Raw genomic sequence first — 18,116 nt, 5'->3', positions numbered from 1 at the left:
ATATATATATATATATATATATATATATATATATATATATATATATATATATAATTATGCATATTTGTTTTTTCGTAAATAGAATGTGTAATAATTATTTAACTTAGTTTTCGTGCAGGCCAACAAACAAAAAATATATTTTTCATATTAAAAACTTCCATGGAAACGGAAAAAAAAAAAAAACAAAAAAAAAAAAGCTACAATTCTTGCGAGTTGATACGAGTTATTTCCCCGACAAAACACACTCGAATCAAAATACACAACACCACATCGCTTTCGTCATAACCGGGCATTTTATTTATTTTTTTGCTGGTTTCTTTTTCTTTTAAATGATATCATCCCAAAGTATAAACTAATTTTTATTTATTTATTTTGATTCGATTATCGATTTGGATCTTTCGGTGTTGGATCTCCCGCGAGTTGAATATCGTTAAAGCAGCCACGATGGCAGAAACCGATGGTGACAGTCCGTACAACGACAGCGAATATACCCTGAAGATCGAGGCGCAGGGTGTCGTGAAAGAGATCGCTTATGCCGTGGAATTCGTGGAGATTTCTAGTTCCATCCCACCCACTAATCATCTGGTCCATCTAAATCTCCACACAAAGGACAATCAAAAATACTGTGTTAGCCTCTCCGATCAAGGATTCCGGGTAGGTTAAAAAAAAAAAAAAAAAAGAAATTCTCTAGGCTGTGTGTTTTTCAAACCTCTCTCCACGTTACTGAATTTCTTCATCATTATTATTTTTATTTATTTATTTTTTTTTTAGATCATTATTTATAATTTGGATTATTCGGACATCTATTCTCATCTTGGTTCTTACATTTCACTCAACGTTTCGGCCGATTAAATCCCCAACCTTCTTCAGCTACATCTTTCTCAAACATATAAACCTTCAAGGTTCAATTCGGAACTCTGTGCAGGTTCCCGAGTTCGATTTAAAAAAGCTCCCAAATTCGAATAGGTTCTTAAGGTCAGAAAACTGCTTCCTGAAGAAGAAGGGAGATTAAATCGGCCGGAACATTGTAAATATAGCGACTGAAACGAGAATAGCAGTTCGAATGATACAAATGCTCTATTTATGTTTTCGTCGGCGATAATTCCTATCATGCGTGGTAACTCTCTCTTTGTCAAGGTCGATAACGCTTGCTTGGTTGTGGCTCAATTATACTATAGGGACTGTTGGAATATTCTTTTGATTTCGCTTAATTTTCGCTCACATTTGGGAATAAAATCAATTATTTGTCTTAAATATTATTGTAAACCAAAAGAATAGACGGTGCTTATTCAAATTGGCACTTAGCGGTAATTAAAAGTAATATTTAAAAAAACAGAAAAGTTTATATGTAAACGAAGAAGATGTCATATTTCTAAAATTACGTAATTTGATCGAGTTTTTATTATTATTGGTATTTTTTTTACGATCTGCCCCAGCGTAGTATAAACACCCTCCACCCCCCCCCCCTGTTAAGAACGGCTTTCGGAATAAACACCCTCAACCTCGAAAGCCATTCCTAACGTGAGAAGGTTTATTTATTCCGAAAGTCGTTCTTAACATGGGGAAGTTAAGGGTGTTTCTCGCAGGGGGAGACAACTTAAATCGAAGTGTTGAGCCTCAACACTGTTGAGGTAACAAAAAAAATCAATAGTTTAATAGTCAAATCGCTAAAAATTGTAAATTTTAAATTTTCTGGGTTTGTATTACTGTACACAAAGATTCGAAAAAGTTGTCAAAAAACAAATATATAACAAATAAATGTTATCAAAGACAAGATAAGTTACTTTTCTACCAAACTGGATATATTTTTCGTGTTTTTATTCAATGTAACATATTTATTCAGCTCGAAAAACATACAATGTTTACCGATGTATTGGAAAATTCAAGATGGCGTCTGATTCTCTCTTTAACACGGTAAGTTTGGAAAAAGGTGTTATAAATAAAAAAACTATACAAAATATTATTAAAAACCCGCCGAATATATGTCAACCTATGTCACGGTAACATATGTTGAGCGAGTTTTTAACAGTATTTTATCTGGGTTTTTATTTATAACACCTTTTCCCAAACTTACCGTGTTAAAGAGAGAATCAGACTCCATCTTGAATTTTCCAATACATCGGTAAACACTGTATGTTTTTCGAGCTGAATAAACATGTTACATTAAATAAAAACACGAAAAATATATCCAGTTTGGTAGAAAATTAACTTATCTTGCCTTTGATAACATTTATTTGTTATATATTTGTTTCTTGACAACTTTTTCGAATCTATGTGTACAGTAATACAAACCCAATTTTCTTTACTTTTAATTGCCGCCATAAGTGCCAATTTGAATAAGCACCGAACAGGCGACTCAAAGTCCGCAGTAAACGATGTCAGATAAAAATTTTTTTTTTTTTTTTCAAAAATTAAAAAAAAAAAATCAAGGTGCTTATTCAGGTTGGCACTTCTAGCAATAAACAGAAATTAAGAAAAACTTTTCTATTATACCTACTTGTCACGAAGTGAAGATTTTATATTCCAAAAATCACAAAAATTGACTAAGTAGTTTTTTGGGATTTTTTACGAAAAACAAATTTACCGTTATTTTATTTATTTTTGGTACGGATACGTGACAGACGACGCCATGTTTTATAGAGAACATAATAAGGGGAGGTAAGGTACTTATACACAATACGAACTAATCTATTTTGGAAATTTCTACTGAATATGGACCGTGCTGCTGCAATAATAACATTATTTAGAAACCCATTCTTTACATGGGCCTTTTTTTTTTTTTTTTATCTAAACTACTCTGTACTTTCACCTAACGATTCCATAAATAAAAGATACCGTAAAAAATTCTCGATTACCACTATATTCGAATACCATAATTTCATATCCTTTCATTGTTGCAAAATAATCTCATCAAATTTTGACAAACTTTAAATGGTGATTGGAGTTATCTCCCCTGGTGCCCCGAAATAAACAAGATGGCCGCGACTCGATTGATCTCATTAAAGTTTTATTTTTATCTGAAAAAAAAAAAAAGAAAAAACTACTTGATCAAATTAAGTGTGTGTGTGTGTGTGTGTTTTTTTTTTTTTTTTTTGTATGAAAACTTTATTCCATAATGAGTACGTACAATATAACTTTTTATTCAATATTTTCACTTTTTAATGTCTTGGTTAAACTGTACAAGTACCTAATATTGTGAGAAATTGAGACAACAATGAAAAGCAAACTAACCAGGTTGAAGCAGTTGGTCGAGTCTTCTTATTTGCAAAAATGCTCTGCCATTTAATCCGCTCCTCCGAGTCTTTTAGGTGAACTTCTGATGAACTGATAACTTTTTTTTTCTTCTTTTTTTTTTTTTTTTTTTTTTTTACAAGGTGGTCACGACTTATCAAGGCCCGGAAGCCACTCAGCGATAAGGGTTAATGTAAGTACAGTACGTTAGCGTGGAGATTTAATAAAGTGTCTACTTAAGGGGGCGGTTCATCAGGAATTTGTTTACGTTGGACTTGAAGACATCCAGGTTGTAGTCAGGTGGGAAGCAGGCAGACGGAACAGAGTTCCACAGGCATGCAGTTCTAAGAAATAAGCTTTGTTCATGGAATCTACGTTTTGATTTAGGCATAGATAAAGAGTGGGGAAAGTTTTTGACGGTGGATTCTGTGAAGGCTTTCGTGGTTTCTTGTTTAGAGTCCAAAATTTCTACGTTTTTTTCAAGGTGCCAATATTCCATAGAAGTGTGAATCCCAACGTCAGCATAGTTGCCAATTTAAAAGACGATATTTCATCTAGAAGGAAAACCTAATGAGTTAAGTTAAATTGTCTGATAGCGCCACTGAGACTAATAGCGTGGCCTTCGTTACGGTCTTGCTAATAGGGACTAATTCGCCCTTAAATTAATAAGTCTAAGGAGCGTCGATGGTAAACATGAACTAACGTCCATCGTGTTAGGAAGCTAGTCAGGAACATGCGTGAGGTTAAAATTTAAAACCACCAATCAGAAATGGCTGTAATAAAACTAGGCATTAATTCATATCAACTAATGAATATGCGCATTTCAAGTTATGCAATTTCTGACAAGATTGAATTTCAAGGCAAACCAATAGTCTCTACTTAATTGTCAATGTCATGTTCTATCCATCCATAGCCTTGAGCCCCTGGAGGGACATAGATAATCCACAACTTTGTAGATGCTTTTGTAGCGATGAGTTCTTTTTTCAGGGTAGGGGTGCTGGCCCACCTTGCCAGAAGGTACATACAGCGCCTAGCCTTCTCAAATGGTCACCCATCTGGTACTGGCTAGGCTCAACGTTGCTTAACTTCCGTGATTTGGCAAGATCAGGGTGCCAACGTGATTGTGCCGTATGCCAATGTCATGTAACAGTAATGAATATACCCAAAAATTACAAAAAACGATGAGGTAAAAAAAAATTTATTGAAAACATTTTGAGACGAAAATTAGCGAAAATACATGTTTGGCTGTAAAAAAAATACAAAAAAAAAAAACAAGAAAAACAGTTGTAAAGGGAGGTAAATAGGGTGTCATTGCCAATTTTTTTTTTTTTTTTTTTATGGTGCGTTTTGTCTTGTTTTTAACATAACCGAGTTACTTGCCTTGTTATTATGTCATGTTCCTCAAAGAAATATGGCATGGGGAGGCAAGTAAATAAGATTAGGTCTATGAAATTGAGTTATCTTTCTTCCTTAGATAGCTCCTTTTTCGACTTTTTTAACACACACAAAAAAAAATGATATTGGGGCATTTTATTAAAATAGACAACAAAGGTAAAATGTGGTCAAAACTAAATTGGTGCAAAGTTTTTAAGTTAGAACAAGAAAAAATGTATTTACTTATTTGCAGACTTTTATCCTCATTTTGTAGTTGTTTCACAACGTTTCAGTCAACTAATCCTAAAGCTGACATTAAACAGTCATGTACAGTCTCGATAATCGTTCAAAAATCGAAAATTAAACAAAATACCGGTAGAAACGCACCTTATAAATGTTACAATGATATTGTGTTAGTTTCTGCCAGTATTTTGTTTAATTTTCTATTTTGGAGTGATTATCGAGACTCTCGAAATGATCGTTTAATGTGCGCCATTTGTTTTTTTTATTTGTGATTTGACACGACTTGTGTTTCATTTCATAAGTTACAACACAAAATCTGTAGCTTTTCTTGCTTTTGATTAGTTATTTGTTTCTTAATTACTTTTTGGGTTTTTTTTTTCAGTAATATATATATATTAAAAGGTTTGACTCCTGTCCAGGTAACCTACATCTAAAATTTCAAGTGTTTAGACCAAAAATTTGCGGAGGAGTTTGGTAAAGTGTGTAAACGTCAACTCTTTCAACTTTGACCTCTTGGCAGCCAAATTTGCACTCAAAAACTGATTAAAAAGCTTGCTTCATGTCTGAATATCCTTTATGTAAAATTTCAAATGTTTAGACTTAAAAATTGCTGAATAGTTTGCTAGAGACCGCAAAGATCAAATCTTTTGAACTTTGACTCCTTGGTAGCCAAATTTTCGGCCAAAAACCGATTAAAAAGCTTGCTCTATATCTGAATACACTTTATGTAAAATGTCAAATGTTTAGACCAAAAATTAGTGGAGTGGTCAAATTTTTTCAACTTTGACCCCTTAACATTTATTGTTTTGGGCTTAAATCAAGTTAAAAAGTTTGATCCATTTATAAGGAACCTACATCTAAAATTTCAAGTGTTTAGAACCAAAATTGGCGGAGGAGTTTGGTAGAGTTTTCAAAGTTCAAATCGTTGAACTTTGACCCCTTTGACAGTCAAATTTCTGGCCGAAAAACGATTAAAAAGATTTTCCCAAATCTCAATACTCCTTATGTCAAATCTCGAGTTTATAGACTGAAAATTGACAGAGTAGTTTGGGAGGGAAATGTACACACACACACACACACAGACAATTTCATTTTTATAGATATAAAGATAGATTAAATTGAAATATACAAACAAATAGTGCCCAACCACCAATGTTTAAATAATTGGTTAATTTGCCTGACAACTGCCATGACCTAGAGTCCGTGAGGGGGAGAAATAATTAACAAACAAATAACAGTGAAGATGAAATTATTAGTTGCTTTTGGGGGTGGGAGTGTACAAGCAGATTAAAAAAAAAAAAAAAAAAAAAAAAAAAAAAAACTCGTATTAACCTCAAACAAAGCCCACATTGGCAAGGTGACAGGAGTTAATCAGACTGTGCCAAGTTCGAATCCAGTCCATTCCAAAGAAATACTTTCACTTACGAATGTTGGCAACCTTCACCTGGTCTCTATCGTAAGTACCTAATGCCTTTCTGGAAAGCATTCTAACTAGGAAGATATCAGGGATACGAATGCCAACAATAATCATCTGATTCATACAAAATGAACGGTAATACTTAAAAACAACAACAATGTTGGAAAGGTGGTCCAACCAGAGACTCCTATTCAAGCTTTCCTTTGACAGCAGCTAAAATTATTAAATTACTTTTATCACAGACATCCGGTTTTAACTAAGCCTCCATCTTGGTTTTCTAGTTAAATGAAACTACAACAGCAAGCAAGGGAGATCACTCTAACAAGAACACCTTTTATCTAGTGACAAGGGGAGGCAACTTAACTGTCTTAACTCAGATAACAAAAACAACTTTCTTTTTTTTTATTACTTGTGTAGCTTTACAGTCTAATAAAGAATGAACTCTTGTTGTGGTTTGAAATGCTACCAAAGGCAAGATAAGTTACTCTTCTGATTAAACATCTTAAAAATTGGTACAAACCTGTTTTCGTGCAGCTTGTAGGGTTCATGAGTAAGGAGTATTTAGCAACAGCGTGTCGAATTTTGAGTAAGGAGTTTTTGGCAGCAGCATGTCAAATTTTGAGTAAGGAGTTTTTTGTAGTAGCATGTCGAATTTTGAGGAAGGAGTATTTAGCAACAGTGTGTTAAATTATGAGTAAGGAGTTTTTGGCAGCAGCATGTCAAATTTTGAGTAAGGAGTTTTTTGTAGCAGCATGTTGAATTTTGAGTAAGGAGTATTTAGCAACAGCATGTCGAATTTTGAGTAAGGAGTTTTTGGCAGCAGCATGTCAAATTTGGAGTAAGGAGTGTTTCGTAGTAGCATGTCGAATTTTGAGTAAGGAGTATTTAGCAACAGCGTGACGAATTTTGAGTAAGGAGTTTTTAGCAGCAGTATGTCAAAAAATAGAGTACTGTTGCCATATCTAGGTGAGAGCTGCTCGGAGCGTTGCCTTGACAAAGATCAAAACCAGCTTCGAAACCTCATAGGTGATGCCCTTTTTTCTTCCCTGCAGCCTCTTTCCCACAGAAGACATATTGCAAGCCTGTCTCTGCTTTATCATTATTTTCATGGCAAGTGCTCGTCTGAGCTTCAATCTATGGTCCCCTTTCGCCAAACATTCACGAAAAATGCTCATCTAGCTGAAACCACTATCAATAATTTTCCCCACTCTTTATCTGTGCCTAAACCTAAACGCAGATTCCATGAACAAAGCTTGTATCTTAGTACTACATGCCTGTGGAACTCTGTTCTATTTACCTGCTTTCCAGCTGACTACGATGCAGTTATCTTCAAGTCACATGTAAACAAGTTCTTGTTGAGTGCCCCTCCCCAAAATAATCCATTTCTGCCCCATTTTATCACAAACTATTAATATTCTGTTGTCTCAGTGACTACTGTACACTCATTCATTTCGAGTGGCTTTCGTGCATTAATAAGTAGTGACTCCCATGTAAAAAGAAAAAAGCCGAAATGTGTTAGTTTAAAAGCTCACCAATGTAAACAAGCATCTATTTTTTTTTCTCTCCTTCTGACCTTCAATTTTAACTCTTTATTTTATTTCTCCTGTGTTTGTCCTAATTTTGGTGTGCCATCTAGGAATAAGTAATAATAGCCAAATGACCCACTTTCAAGATGTGAATGAAAGACTTGACCCATTTAAAATCAGCTCCCCCCCCCCCCCCCGATGCCAGCCAGCGAGCGGGATGGGGGAGGAGGATGATCCCTTGGGAGAGGGGACAAGGCCATCAGAGTTGAGGCCATTGTTAACTGTTGGCTGAAATGTATGGTTCTGTGTTCTATGCAGTTTAAGGTGATCCACCTTCCCGGGATTTGCCTTCTCACCATCTGAGAAAGGGTTAGTTTATTGCAAATCCCTGAGATGCCAATCTCGGAGAATACCAATGAGATTTTTTTTTTTTTTTTTTCCAAGTTAGAATGCTCTTCCTCTAAGTGCTAGCTTTTTAAATCCTATTATTCTGACCTTGTGTCACATCTTCCTGCCGTGGGAGAGATAAACATTGAGTTCAGTTTAGAGCTAAAAATGTTGGGACACACAAAGAGCTAAAGGCATCCAATCATGCTTGAATTATCTCTTTTTCTTGTAATATTTCTCGTCATTGGAACTTATACTTTGTGGCATAAATTCAGGTTATGGGCCCCGGGTGTCACCAGATCTCTGCTCACCCGTGCAAATAGCCCAGTAGTACCTATCAGCTAATAATCAAATTGGTGGGTTTATTTTGTTTCAGAAATATACACGGTGGAAAAATAAAATTGTCGCCCTAGAAAAGACAACATGATTCCATTTCCATTTAATGAAAAACGGGGTTCTCTTTTTTTTTGCTGCAGACCATCTACTAGTTAGCCTGTTGTGTACAAATCCCAAGAGCGATAGGAGCCTTCCATCATATTTGAAAGTGACACAATGTTCAACGAGCGAGATTGAAGATGTTTCGCTGCACGACTGATGCTCTCTACCGATCCAAGTTATAACAACAGGACCATTGCCAGCATCCTCCAAATATGTATCAATGGATTGCCATGAATAATAGGGTGCTCAGGATGGTGAAAACAAAGTTTCCCACTATGGTTATAATCTTTGGTGTGGTTTTTATTTGAGGGCCACATCATGCTTCCTCACATCTTCAAAGTTGGCTTGAAAGTCAACACCAAAGTGTACCTGAATGTGTTGAAGAGTGTGGTGATTGCCTTGTGCAATCAGGTAGCCACTGGCAAACCCTGGATGTGACAGCAGAACTTGACGCCAGCTCACAAGTCCAAAGAGACAGACTTGGCTTCAGAAGGAATGTTACGATTTCATACCCTTCTCTCACTGACCCCTCTGACTTAAACCGGCTGGACTATTTTGTTTTGTCATACATCGAAAACATCACCAACATGACCTCCCACAACACCAAAACCAGCCTGATTGTTGCCATCCGCCAAGTTCCTGCCGGCGTTTGTGGAAAAGGCATGCTCCCAGTTCCGGACCTGTATCGAGGCGAGGATTGAGACTGAAATCATCTAAATTGAATAGACGTCAGTTCTACTATATAACCAAGTTACCTGAATTGATTTTTCCAATAAAAGTTTTAAAATAAATTTGTAGTGTTGTTTTATTTAGGGCGACAACTTTATTGTTCCATCCTGTGCTTAATAGATTTATGTTGTCATGCCTACAAATTTCAATTAATTGCTTAAAGATGAATTTCCTTATAAAAATAAAACTACTTGATTTATGTGATTTTCGGAATATGATATTTTCGTTTCGTGAAAGGTACATTCATTATAAATACTTTTCTGCAATTAATTTTTTAATATAGGCGGAATTACGGACAATAAACAATTCAACTCACTAAAAGGTGTTACTTCTTTTCGATATTTTTTTTTTTTTTGTAAGATTTACTGCCACTTCTTCGGTATTAGAACAAAAATCGAAAAATTGAATTTTTATTAAAAACCAACGTTATCTATTTTTGTTTTGTTTTTTTTACTTGAAAATCACCACTTACCTGAAGGCCACTTGAGGATAAGGATTAATGAATGCATGTGTAGTAATCATTTATGGTGTCAATTGGGTATAATTTGATTATTTATGAGGACGGCTTAACAGGAACTTGTTTACATTGGATTTGAAGGCTACCATGTTGTATTTGGTAAAGAAGCATGCCAGCGAAACAGTGTTCCAAAGCTGGGCAGTTCTGGGAAAGAAGCTTTCTCCATGGAATCTGTGTTTACATTTAGGCACTGATAGAGAGTGGGGAAAATCATATACAGTGGTTATAGCTAGTCGAGTGTTTTTGTGAAAGTTTGGGAAGTGGGGGCATAGATTGGAATTCAAATAAGCAGTTAACATGAAAATAGTGATAGAACAGAGACAAACTTGCAACGTCTCTGTGGAAAAGAGATTGCGGAAAAAAGAAAAGGACATCATCTACTAGGTTTCGAAGCCGGTTTTGCACTCTATCAAGGTAGGATAGGGCATGCCGAGCAGCTCCTGCCTGGATGTGGCAACATTACTTCATTGTAGGGCGCACTTGGCTCTTATACAGACAGAGGATTGCATTGGCAGTGAGATACTTACTGGAGCAGTAGAGTGTTCCGACCATTTATCATGCAATAATTTTTAATATATAATATATATATTATTTTATATCATTTTCATCTCAAAAAAAAATCTGATCTGTAAACTTCACGTTTGCCTTCCAATTAAAAACTAAGACATCTTGTGAAGCCCACTGGAGGGAGGTGATGTGGCACCTTGCTTGGAACACCGCGTTTGGCAGGAAGTGTTGACAAGGCACACGCAGAATGTGACACAGACAGAAATGATAAAAAATCTCTAAGATCAACAGTTCTTATCAGCCAGAACTCACAACGAGATGATCTCGTCTTGTCTCTCCTCGGGGCTGGAAGGAGATTAAAACGTGGCCCAGAATGGTTAAGCAAGATATCAAACTGATTCTGGGTCAGACGATCTACGGTGTTCGTCATTGGAACTGACTGGCTGTTGATAGTGTCAGCATTGGTGATGAATCGCCGAGTTTGGATGTGGCCGTCATAATGACATTTATAAATATAAACGCGAAAATGTATGTGTGTTCGCATTTTCTGTATGTCTACAAAAGGCTTTTTTCAGAGAAGCGGTCGGTCGCCTAACAACGTTTTAAAACTTTTTATATCACATGTAAATCATAAAATCTCAGAGTTAACAACAGAGCTCGCCTGTCTATTTAATTTGTTCGACTTCGGGAAGATAAATATTCAACATTTGTCGCTCGCCGCAAGTAGATTAGTCTTTTTCCTATAATAAAAGCGACACTAATTCTGGTGGTATTTTCCGTCTATCGCTGGAAATGTCCGAAAGCAATCAGCTTTGATCAATGTGGAAATATTTTCCATATATCAAACAATTGCTATTCAATTTGGACAAGGGGAGCTGTTTCCTCCTACCCCCAAGATCTTGGAAAAAAAAAAAAAAAAAAACGTGTACCTGCAAAATAAACTAAGTAAAGTTAAATAAATTCAAACGTGTTTCCATTAGCATCTTGTGGTGGCGCAATGGTTAACGTCGCACTTTCTTCTTTCATTTTTTTTTCACACTTTAATTTACAACTTTGCCTCAAGGGTTCGGGTTCGATCCTCATACTTACCTACCAAAACATTTTTTTTTTTTACCCCCCCCCCCCGGAGTTTCCACACACACCTCCAAACACCCGGGCAATGCCGGGTACCCCTCGCTACTCTATATATATAAAAGCGAAAATGTATGTGTGTATGCTTGTGTGTCTGCTAAAAGCTTTCAACAGACATGATGAAAATTCACAAATTCGGTATCATATCGAAGCCCCATACTTCGTTCGAAAAATTGGCCAAAAACGTTGATTTTTTTCACCCCGAAATCGACAATTTTCGACGGGTGGGGGGGGGGGTTCAGCAAAAACCGTCCTCTCACGCATGTATCATGCAACGACGTAACATGATTTAGTTTAAATATTTGAAAAACTGACACAATTTCGTCGACGTCGTCTTAGCTCAGTTGCTTAGAGCGCGGTCTCATTATTGAAACATTTTGGGTTCGAATCATGGTGTGAGATGTCTTCTTTTTTTTTTTCCGATTTTTTAAATTTTAATATTGAAGCAGGGTTATTTAAGCCATTTTTCACATGTTGTTTTTTTTTGGTCGGGGGGGATTTTTCACGTTCGTTTTTCTGTTCTTTTGTTTTTTTTTTTACTTCGCTTATTCTTAGGTTTTCATTAATACCCGTCCGACCACACACACCCAAAAACACCCAGGCAACGCCGGGTACCCCCCGCTAGTGTATTATAAAGTCCATGGTTTGGCCAGCTTTCATGTGAGATACGGTGAATTCATTGGAAGGAACCGGATTAATCGATCCGGGGTGAATGCCGTCTCAAGACAAGAATTAAAATGTTTTATTTTTTGTGCATTGTAATGAGAATAATAATGGTGAACATTTTCCATCTTATCATGGTCTTCCCATCTGCAAACCAGCAATTGCAACAAAATTTCCTGCTTACTCCTTAAACTTTTCATTACATTTTGATCGAATCAGAAGTTCTGAAGGTGCCCATTAGCAGGTTGTTAAAAATTAGACACTTGTGAACTTCAGATTGCCACTGATAATTATTTGTTTCCGGTTTCGGAAAAGTTCTATACAAAAAAAAGGGGAGATAATCCAGAATTTTAATGATTTTCAGCAAATTTTTTGGTGCTGATTTAGAATTACATTTAATTTAAAAAAAAATACAAAAAAAAATCTTTATAAGAAATAAAACAAAATGTTGGTTTGTTTTACTGTACACATAGATCCGAAAACGTTGTCAAAAAACAAATATATAACAAATAAATGTTATCAAAGGCAAGATAAGTTACTTTTCTACCCAACTGGATAATTTTTTAGTATTTTTATTTAATATAACATGTTTATTCAGTTCGACAAACATACAGTGCTTACCGATGTGTTGGCAAATTCAAAATGGCGCCGAACCTCTGCTGAACATGGTACGTTTGGGAAAATAAGTTAAAAATAAAAAATATACAAAATACTGTTAGAAACTAGCGCAATATGTTACCGTGACATATGCTGACATATATTCATTGGGTTTTTAACAGTATGTGGTATAGTTTTTTATTTTTAACTCATTTTCCCAAACTTACCGTGTTTAGCAGAGAGTTCGGCGCCATTTTGAATTTTCCAACGCATAAACACCGGATGTTTTTCGAGCTGAATAAACATTTTACATTAAATAAAAACACTAAAAAATTATCTAGTTAGGTTGAAAATTAACTTATCTTGCCTTTGATAACATTTATTTGTTATATATTTGTTTTTTTTTGACAACTTTTTCGAATCTATGTGTACAGTAATACAAACCCTAAAATGTTAGTAGAAACGCACCCAATAAATGTCACGTTAACATTTATTGGGTGCGCTTTTACCACCATTTTGTTTTATTTCTTATTTTGAAGTGATTATCGAGTCTTCAAAGACATCGGGCTATCTTTCCTTGTTCTCCAGCAATGTTCAACATTACTCGTTTTTCGAACCGAATAAACATTTTACATTAAATAAAAACACTGAAACCTTTTCCAGTTAGGTGTGTAAAAAAAAAAAAAAAAAAAAAAAAACCTGCCTTTCGTAACATTTATTTGTTATATATTTGTTTTTCGTACCTCTGTGGATTGTAATTATAACTCAATCCCTTTCAAATAAAAACTATTGCGCCGAAAAACTGAATTAAACCAAAATACAAATCCTGAGATTTTTTGGGGGGGGGGGGGAGGGGGGACTCGGACTAAAATATCACCGGAGAAGATGAAGGCCACACGTGTTGGCTTAAAGAGCAGACAATAATATTGTCTCAGCAGGAAGACACGGCCGACTTTACACACGTGTTGGATTGCGGTCAGTCATTAAAGAAATAAACAAAAGTATTTCTCGCTTCAAATTGCGCTTTAAATAAACACGAAAAAAATTTTTTCCCCTACTTGTAAACATCTATTTTGTGCACAATGGTTCACGTAAAATAAGCAACGCACAGATGTTTTTGTATGGATTAAATGAAAACAAATTTGGCAATCGACCAAATTTCGTTTCGTTCGTTTTTTGTTTTTTTTATGTAACCCGACGAAAAGTTCCTTTCTCATTTCTCTTTTTAGTAATTCCCAGAGAAAAAATATTACGACTTGGCGTGGTTGATCTTGGAACTTTTACATTGTTTCTTGTTCGAAATAGCAACATTCGAAATATTCAGTGTCAATTAAAACTAATGATATCTACTTAATTGCTATGTCGCAGGAATGAACATATCCAAAAATTACGAACAAAGTAGAAAATTAATTATTAATGAACAGTTTTTTTAATTTTCTATCTAATCGTTTTTCGTAATTTTTTGATATTTTCATTATTGCGACATAACAATTAAGTAGATTTCATTGGTTTTACTTGAAATTCAATATGTTTTTTTAATATTAGATATACTTACCAAAACGAGTGACAGTATGAAGATATTAGAATAGTTGGCAGGACATGGCCTATTGGCCTAATTGGCAGTAGTCTGTGTTGAGAAATGTTATCGGACTTTTTTTTTTTTCATTTATTTAGTTTATTTTTTAATTTATTATATTTATTTTAGGTGCTTCTACACTTCATCGCCGAAATTGGAGACGCCGTTTTATTTCACGCACCTGCTGTCCAAATCCAGGAGAAATCAGTATTTTAAACTATGGCCGAAATTAAAAATAAATAATAAAAAAATTAAACTAACGGAAAGAACTATGAAAAAAAAAGTAAATAAAGAAAGTGAAAGAGAACATATATCCATAATTGTTTAATTGGAAATGTTTCGATTTAATTAATGAAAACTGGAAAGTTTTTCATGAAACATTTTTTTTATTATTAAAACAGAAAAAGAAATGACATTCATAATTGTTTAAACTGGGCGAGCGAGCGCCTTTTGAAAATCAAAACATTTATTGTATAAAAATTTATCAAAATATAATTGTAAAAACATTTATTGAAAAGTTTGCGTAAAAAAATATAATTTTAATAAAACAATTTTGTGATGAAAGCAACAGAGTCCGAACAAATAAATAATTTTAAACATTAATTAAATAAAGTAATAAATGTTAATTTTAGGTTAATTTATTATTTCCGGAAGCAATCGTTCTCCAGTTTAATTTTTTGTTATTCATTTCATGCTTCAGCCATAGTTTAAAATAATGATTTCTCCCTTGCATTTAAACTGCAGGTGCGTGAAATAAAATGGCGTCTTCAGTTTCAGCGATAAAGTGTAGAATTACCTTATTTTATTATGTAGTTTAATTCATTATATTTTAGTAAATAAACATTGGGTATTTCCAACACGCCGTCTATATGTAACACGATGTAATTACAATTGAATTTAATATTATCATCCTAACTTTTGTACCATTTAAAGGAAGCTTCAAATAAACTGGTAATGTTTTTTTTTTTAATTTTTAGAGCATACGAAAATAATGAAAATGCAACACTAAAATCGTGTTTGCATTATCGACGCCTTAAAACAACGTTGCTATGTAGTGATCATTTTGAAGCCGTAAACATACTCAGCCGGGCGGGGCGGCGTTTAGGAGATTTCCCCCCTCCCCATACACACCTCTAAATTTTACAATTTACATTTTTTTTTTTTTTTTTTTTTTTTACGTTAATCATAGTGTGTACTTAACTTTCAGATAAAAAAAAAAAAATTTGAAAAAAATACTTTTTATAACTTTTCGTCAGGGACCAGTCAAAAAAAAGTTTTTTTCTTTGTTTGTTTGTTTTTTTTTTTAATGTTTTTTAATCTGCAATTAAGTTTGTAATTGATGAGATTAACGTGAACATTTTTTTTTTGTACTTGTACAGTTTAATCAAGACATTAAAAAATGAAAATATCGAAAAAAAAAGGTTAAATTTTACGTATCCGTTATGGAACGAAGTTCTCTGAAAAAATTTTCACCAAGTAGTTTGTTTTTTTTTGTTGTTTTTTGGGGTTTTTTTTTTTTTTTTTTTTTACAGCAAAAAAACAATTTGGGGTTTGTATTACTGTACACAAAGATTCGAAAAAGTTGTCAAAAAACAAATATATAACAAATAAATGTTATCTTTGATAACATTTATTTGTTATATATTTGTTATATATTTGGCAAGATAAGTTACTTTTCTACCAAACTGGATATAATTTTCGTGTTTTTATTCAATGTAACATGTTTATTCAGTTCGAAAAGCATACAGTGTTTACGGATGTATTGGAAAATTCAAAATGGCGCCCGACTCTCTCTTTAACACGGTAAGTTCGGGAAAAGGTGTTATAAATAATAAACTTGACAAAATACTGTTAGAAACTCGCTCAATATATGTTACCGTGACATAAGTTGACATATATTCGGTGGTTTTTTAATAGTATTTTGTCTAGTTTATTATTTATAACACCTTTTCCCAAATTTACCGTGTTAAAGAGAGAGTCGGGCGCCATTTTGAATTTTCCAATACATCAGTAAACACTGCATGTTTTTCAAGCTGAATAAACATGTTACATTGAATAAAAACATAAAAAATATATCCAGTTTGGTAGAAAAGTAACTTATCTTGCCTTTGATAACATTTATTTGTTATATATTTGTTTTTTGACAACTTTTTCGAATCTATGTGTACAGTAATACAAACCCACAATTTGTTATGATACCGAGCAAAAGGTTCGATTTTTAGGAAGAAAAGCTAGTAATAAAGATGGGGTGGGAGTGTCGGCGCTTTACATGGAGTTATCTCCCCGTAGCATGTTAAAAATTTCCACAATGGCTGACTTCAACGCACTTTCATAAAAACGTATTTTTCTGCTGCAAAAAAAACTACTCAATCAAATTAAATGAAATTTTTTTTTTTAGATCTTCAGTCCAAGACGGATACGTACAATATAACCTTTTTTCGATATTTTCATTTTTTAAATGGTCAGATTGTCATGTAACTTTCGATACTGATACATTTTTAAATTAACTTCCATCTTAAAAGTAGGTTTCGTTAAATATGAGGGGAAAATATTTTATTTTTAGATGTTCTACCCCCCCCATATTTCATTTTACAAAAATTATTGTTTTAAAAAATTAACGTTTTTTTCTCAATAAAATATATTATAATTAAACTACAAAAAATAAAAAATAAAACAGAATTTTAAAGTATAATTAATTTTTAAAAGATTTAAATAGAATAAAATTCTAATATTCCCTGAAATTTTAAATATAGTGTGAGAAATTTAATTCTCACATCTCAATTTACTCCCTGCAGAGGCAAAAGAATCCACAAATACAAAAGCCATACCTTTCAAACTCAAAATTTATTCAAAAGTAACAATGAAAGTCTATTGGTTCTGGAATTGTCCAATTGCAAAACGGTGGCCAGTTTGCCTCCATAGCATGGAGCCGGTAGTATGAACTCCTATTGTCGGAGTGTTAGTTCTTTGTTCCTTGAAAGGATCCATGTATATTCATAGTGGACTCTGCGGAAATGTTGGCGCCTATAATTAGGCGGCCCTGTCGGTGGGGCATTAGAATACGCCGACTGCCCCCCTGCAGAGAGTAAAAGTCCCTCAATGGGGGTCCTGGATATGACCTTAAACTATATCCAGTGGTGAGGCCCCAGCTTGTGGGCTTTGGGGAGTGTGGAGTTACCCTTTAATTACCATTGCTCCCAGGTCCACTCTGACCCAGAGTGATAGTACCTGTTAGGGTCCCAACTATGGGTTAAATAGAAACCGACATGAAAACAAATATATTCTATTAAAAAAAATTTCAAAATCTTTGGATTCGGCATTAAATAACCCGAAAAGGGTTGATATGCCGTAAAACAACCAACCAACCTATAATTAGGCATGATGCAAGTCGCTTGGGACTCTAGTTTAATTGAGATAAGATCCAATATTTGGTAAATATAAAGATGAAGAAATGTTCAGGAACGTCATCCTATAATTAGGATAATTTCAGCAATATAAAATTGTCTCTGCTTGTAGAGATGTGATTCTTTGTTCACCAACAGTTTGCTGATCTAACATGAAGAAATTGACGTAGCTCCATTCTCATGTGGGAGCTGCTGAAAAGGAGTCCTTCCCTTTGCCGAGTTCTTGCATGGACTGAAAAATAAAAGCATGATACAAAAAAAGGGCGCCAAGCAATTCACTTGTCTCCTTCAAAATTAACCAATCACAGCCAACCACCAAACTGTGTGGGCGGCCTAAATAAGAAAGATGGCGAATATAAATGGAATTTCTCACAAT

General features: G+C 34.3%; 1 protein-coding gene across 1 annotated transcript in view; it reads left to right on the top strand.

Annotated features, from left to right (window-relative positions):
* The first annotated feature begins 210 nt into the window (after positions 1-210).
* Positions 211-18,116, top strand: part of LOC145247947 (GSK3-beta interaction protein-like) — a 33,821-nt gene continuing 15,915 nt past the window's right edge. The window contains exon 1 of the mRNA XM_080109591.1: positions 211-654. Coding sequence (XP_079965717.1) covers positions 445-654 — 210 coding nt within the window. The 5' untranslated portion in view covers positions 211-444. The remainder of the gene's footprint in view (positions 655-18,116) is intronic.

The sequence above is a fragment of the Euprymna scolopes genome, chromosome 26, assembly GCF_053919585.1.
Source record: "Euprymna scolopes isolate OS-2025 chromosome 26, ASM5391958v1, whole genome shotgun sequence".
NCBI classification, from domain to species: Eukaryota; Metazoa; Mollusca; class Cephalopoda; order Sepiida; family Sepiolidae; genus Euprymna; species Euprymna scolopes.
This window is presented reverse-complemented; position numbering and strand designations above follow the sequence as displayed.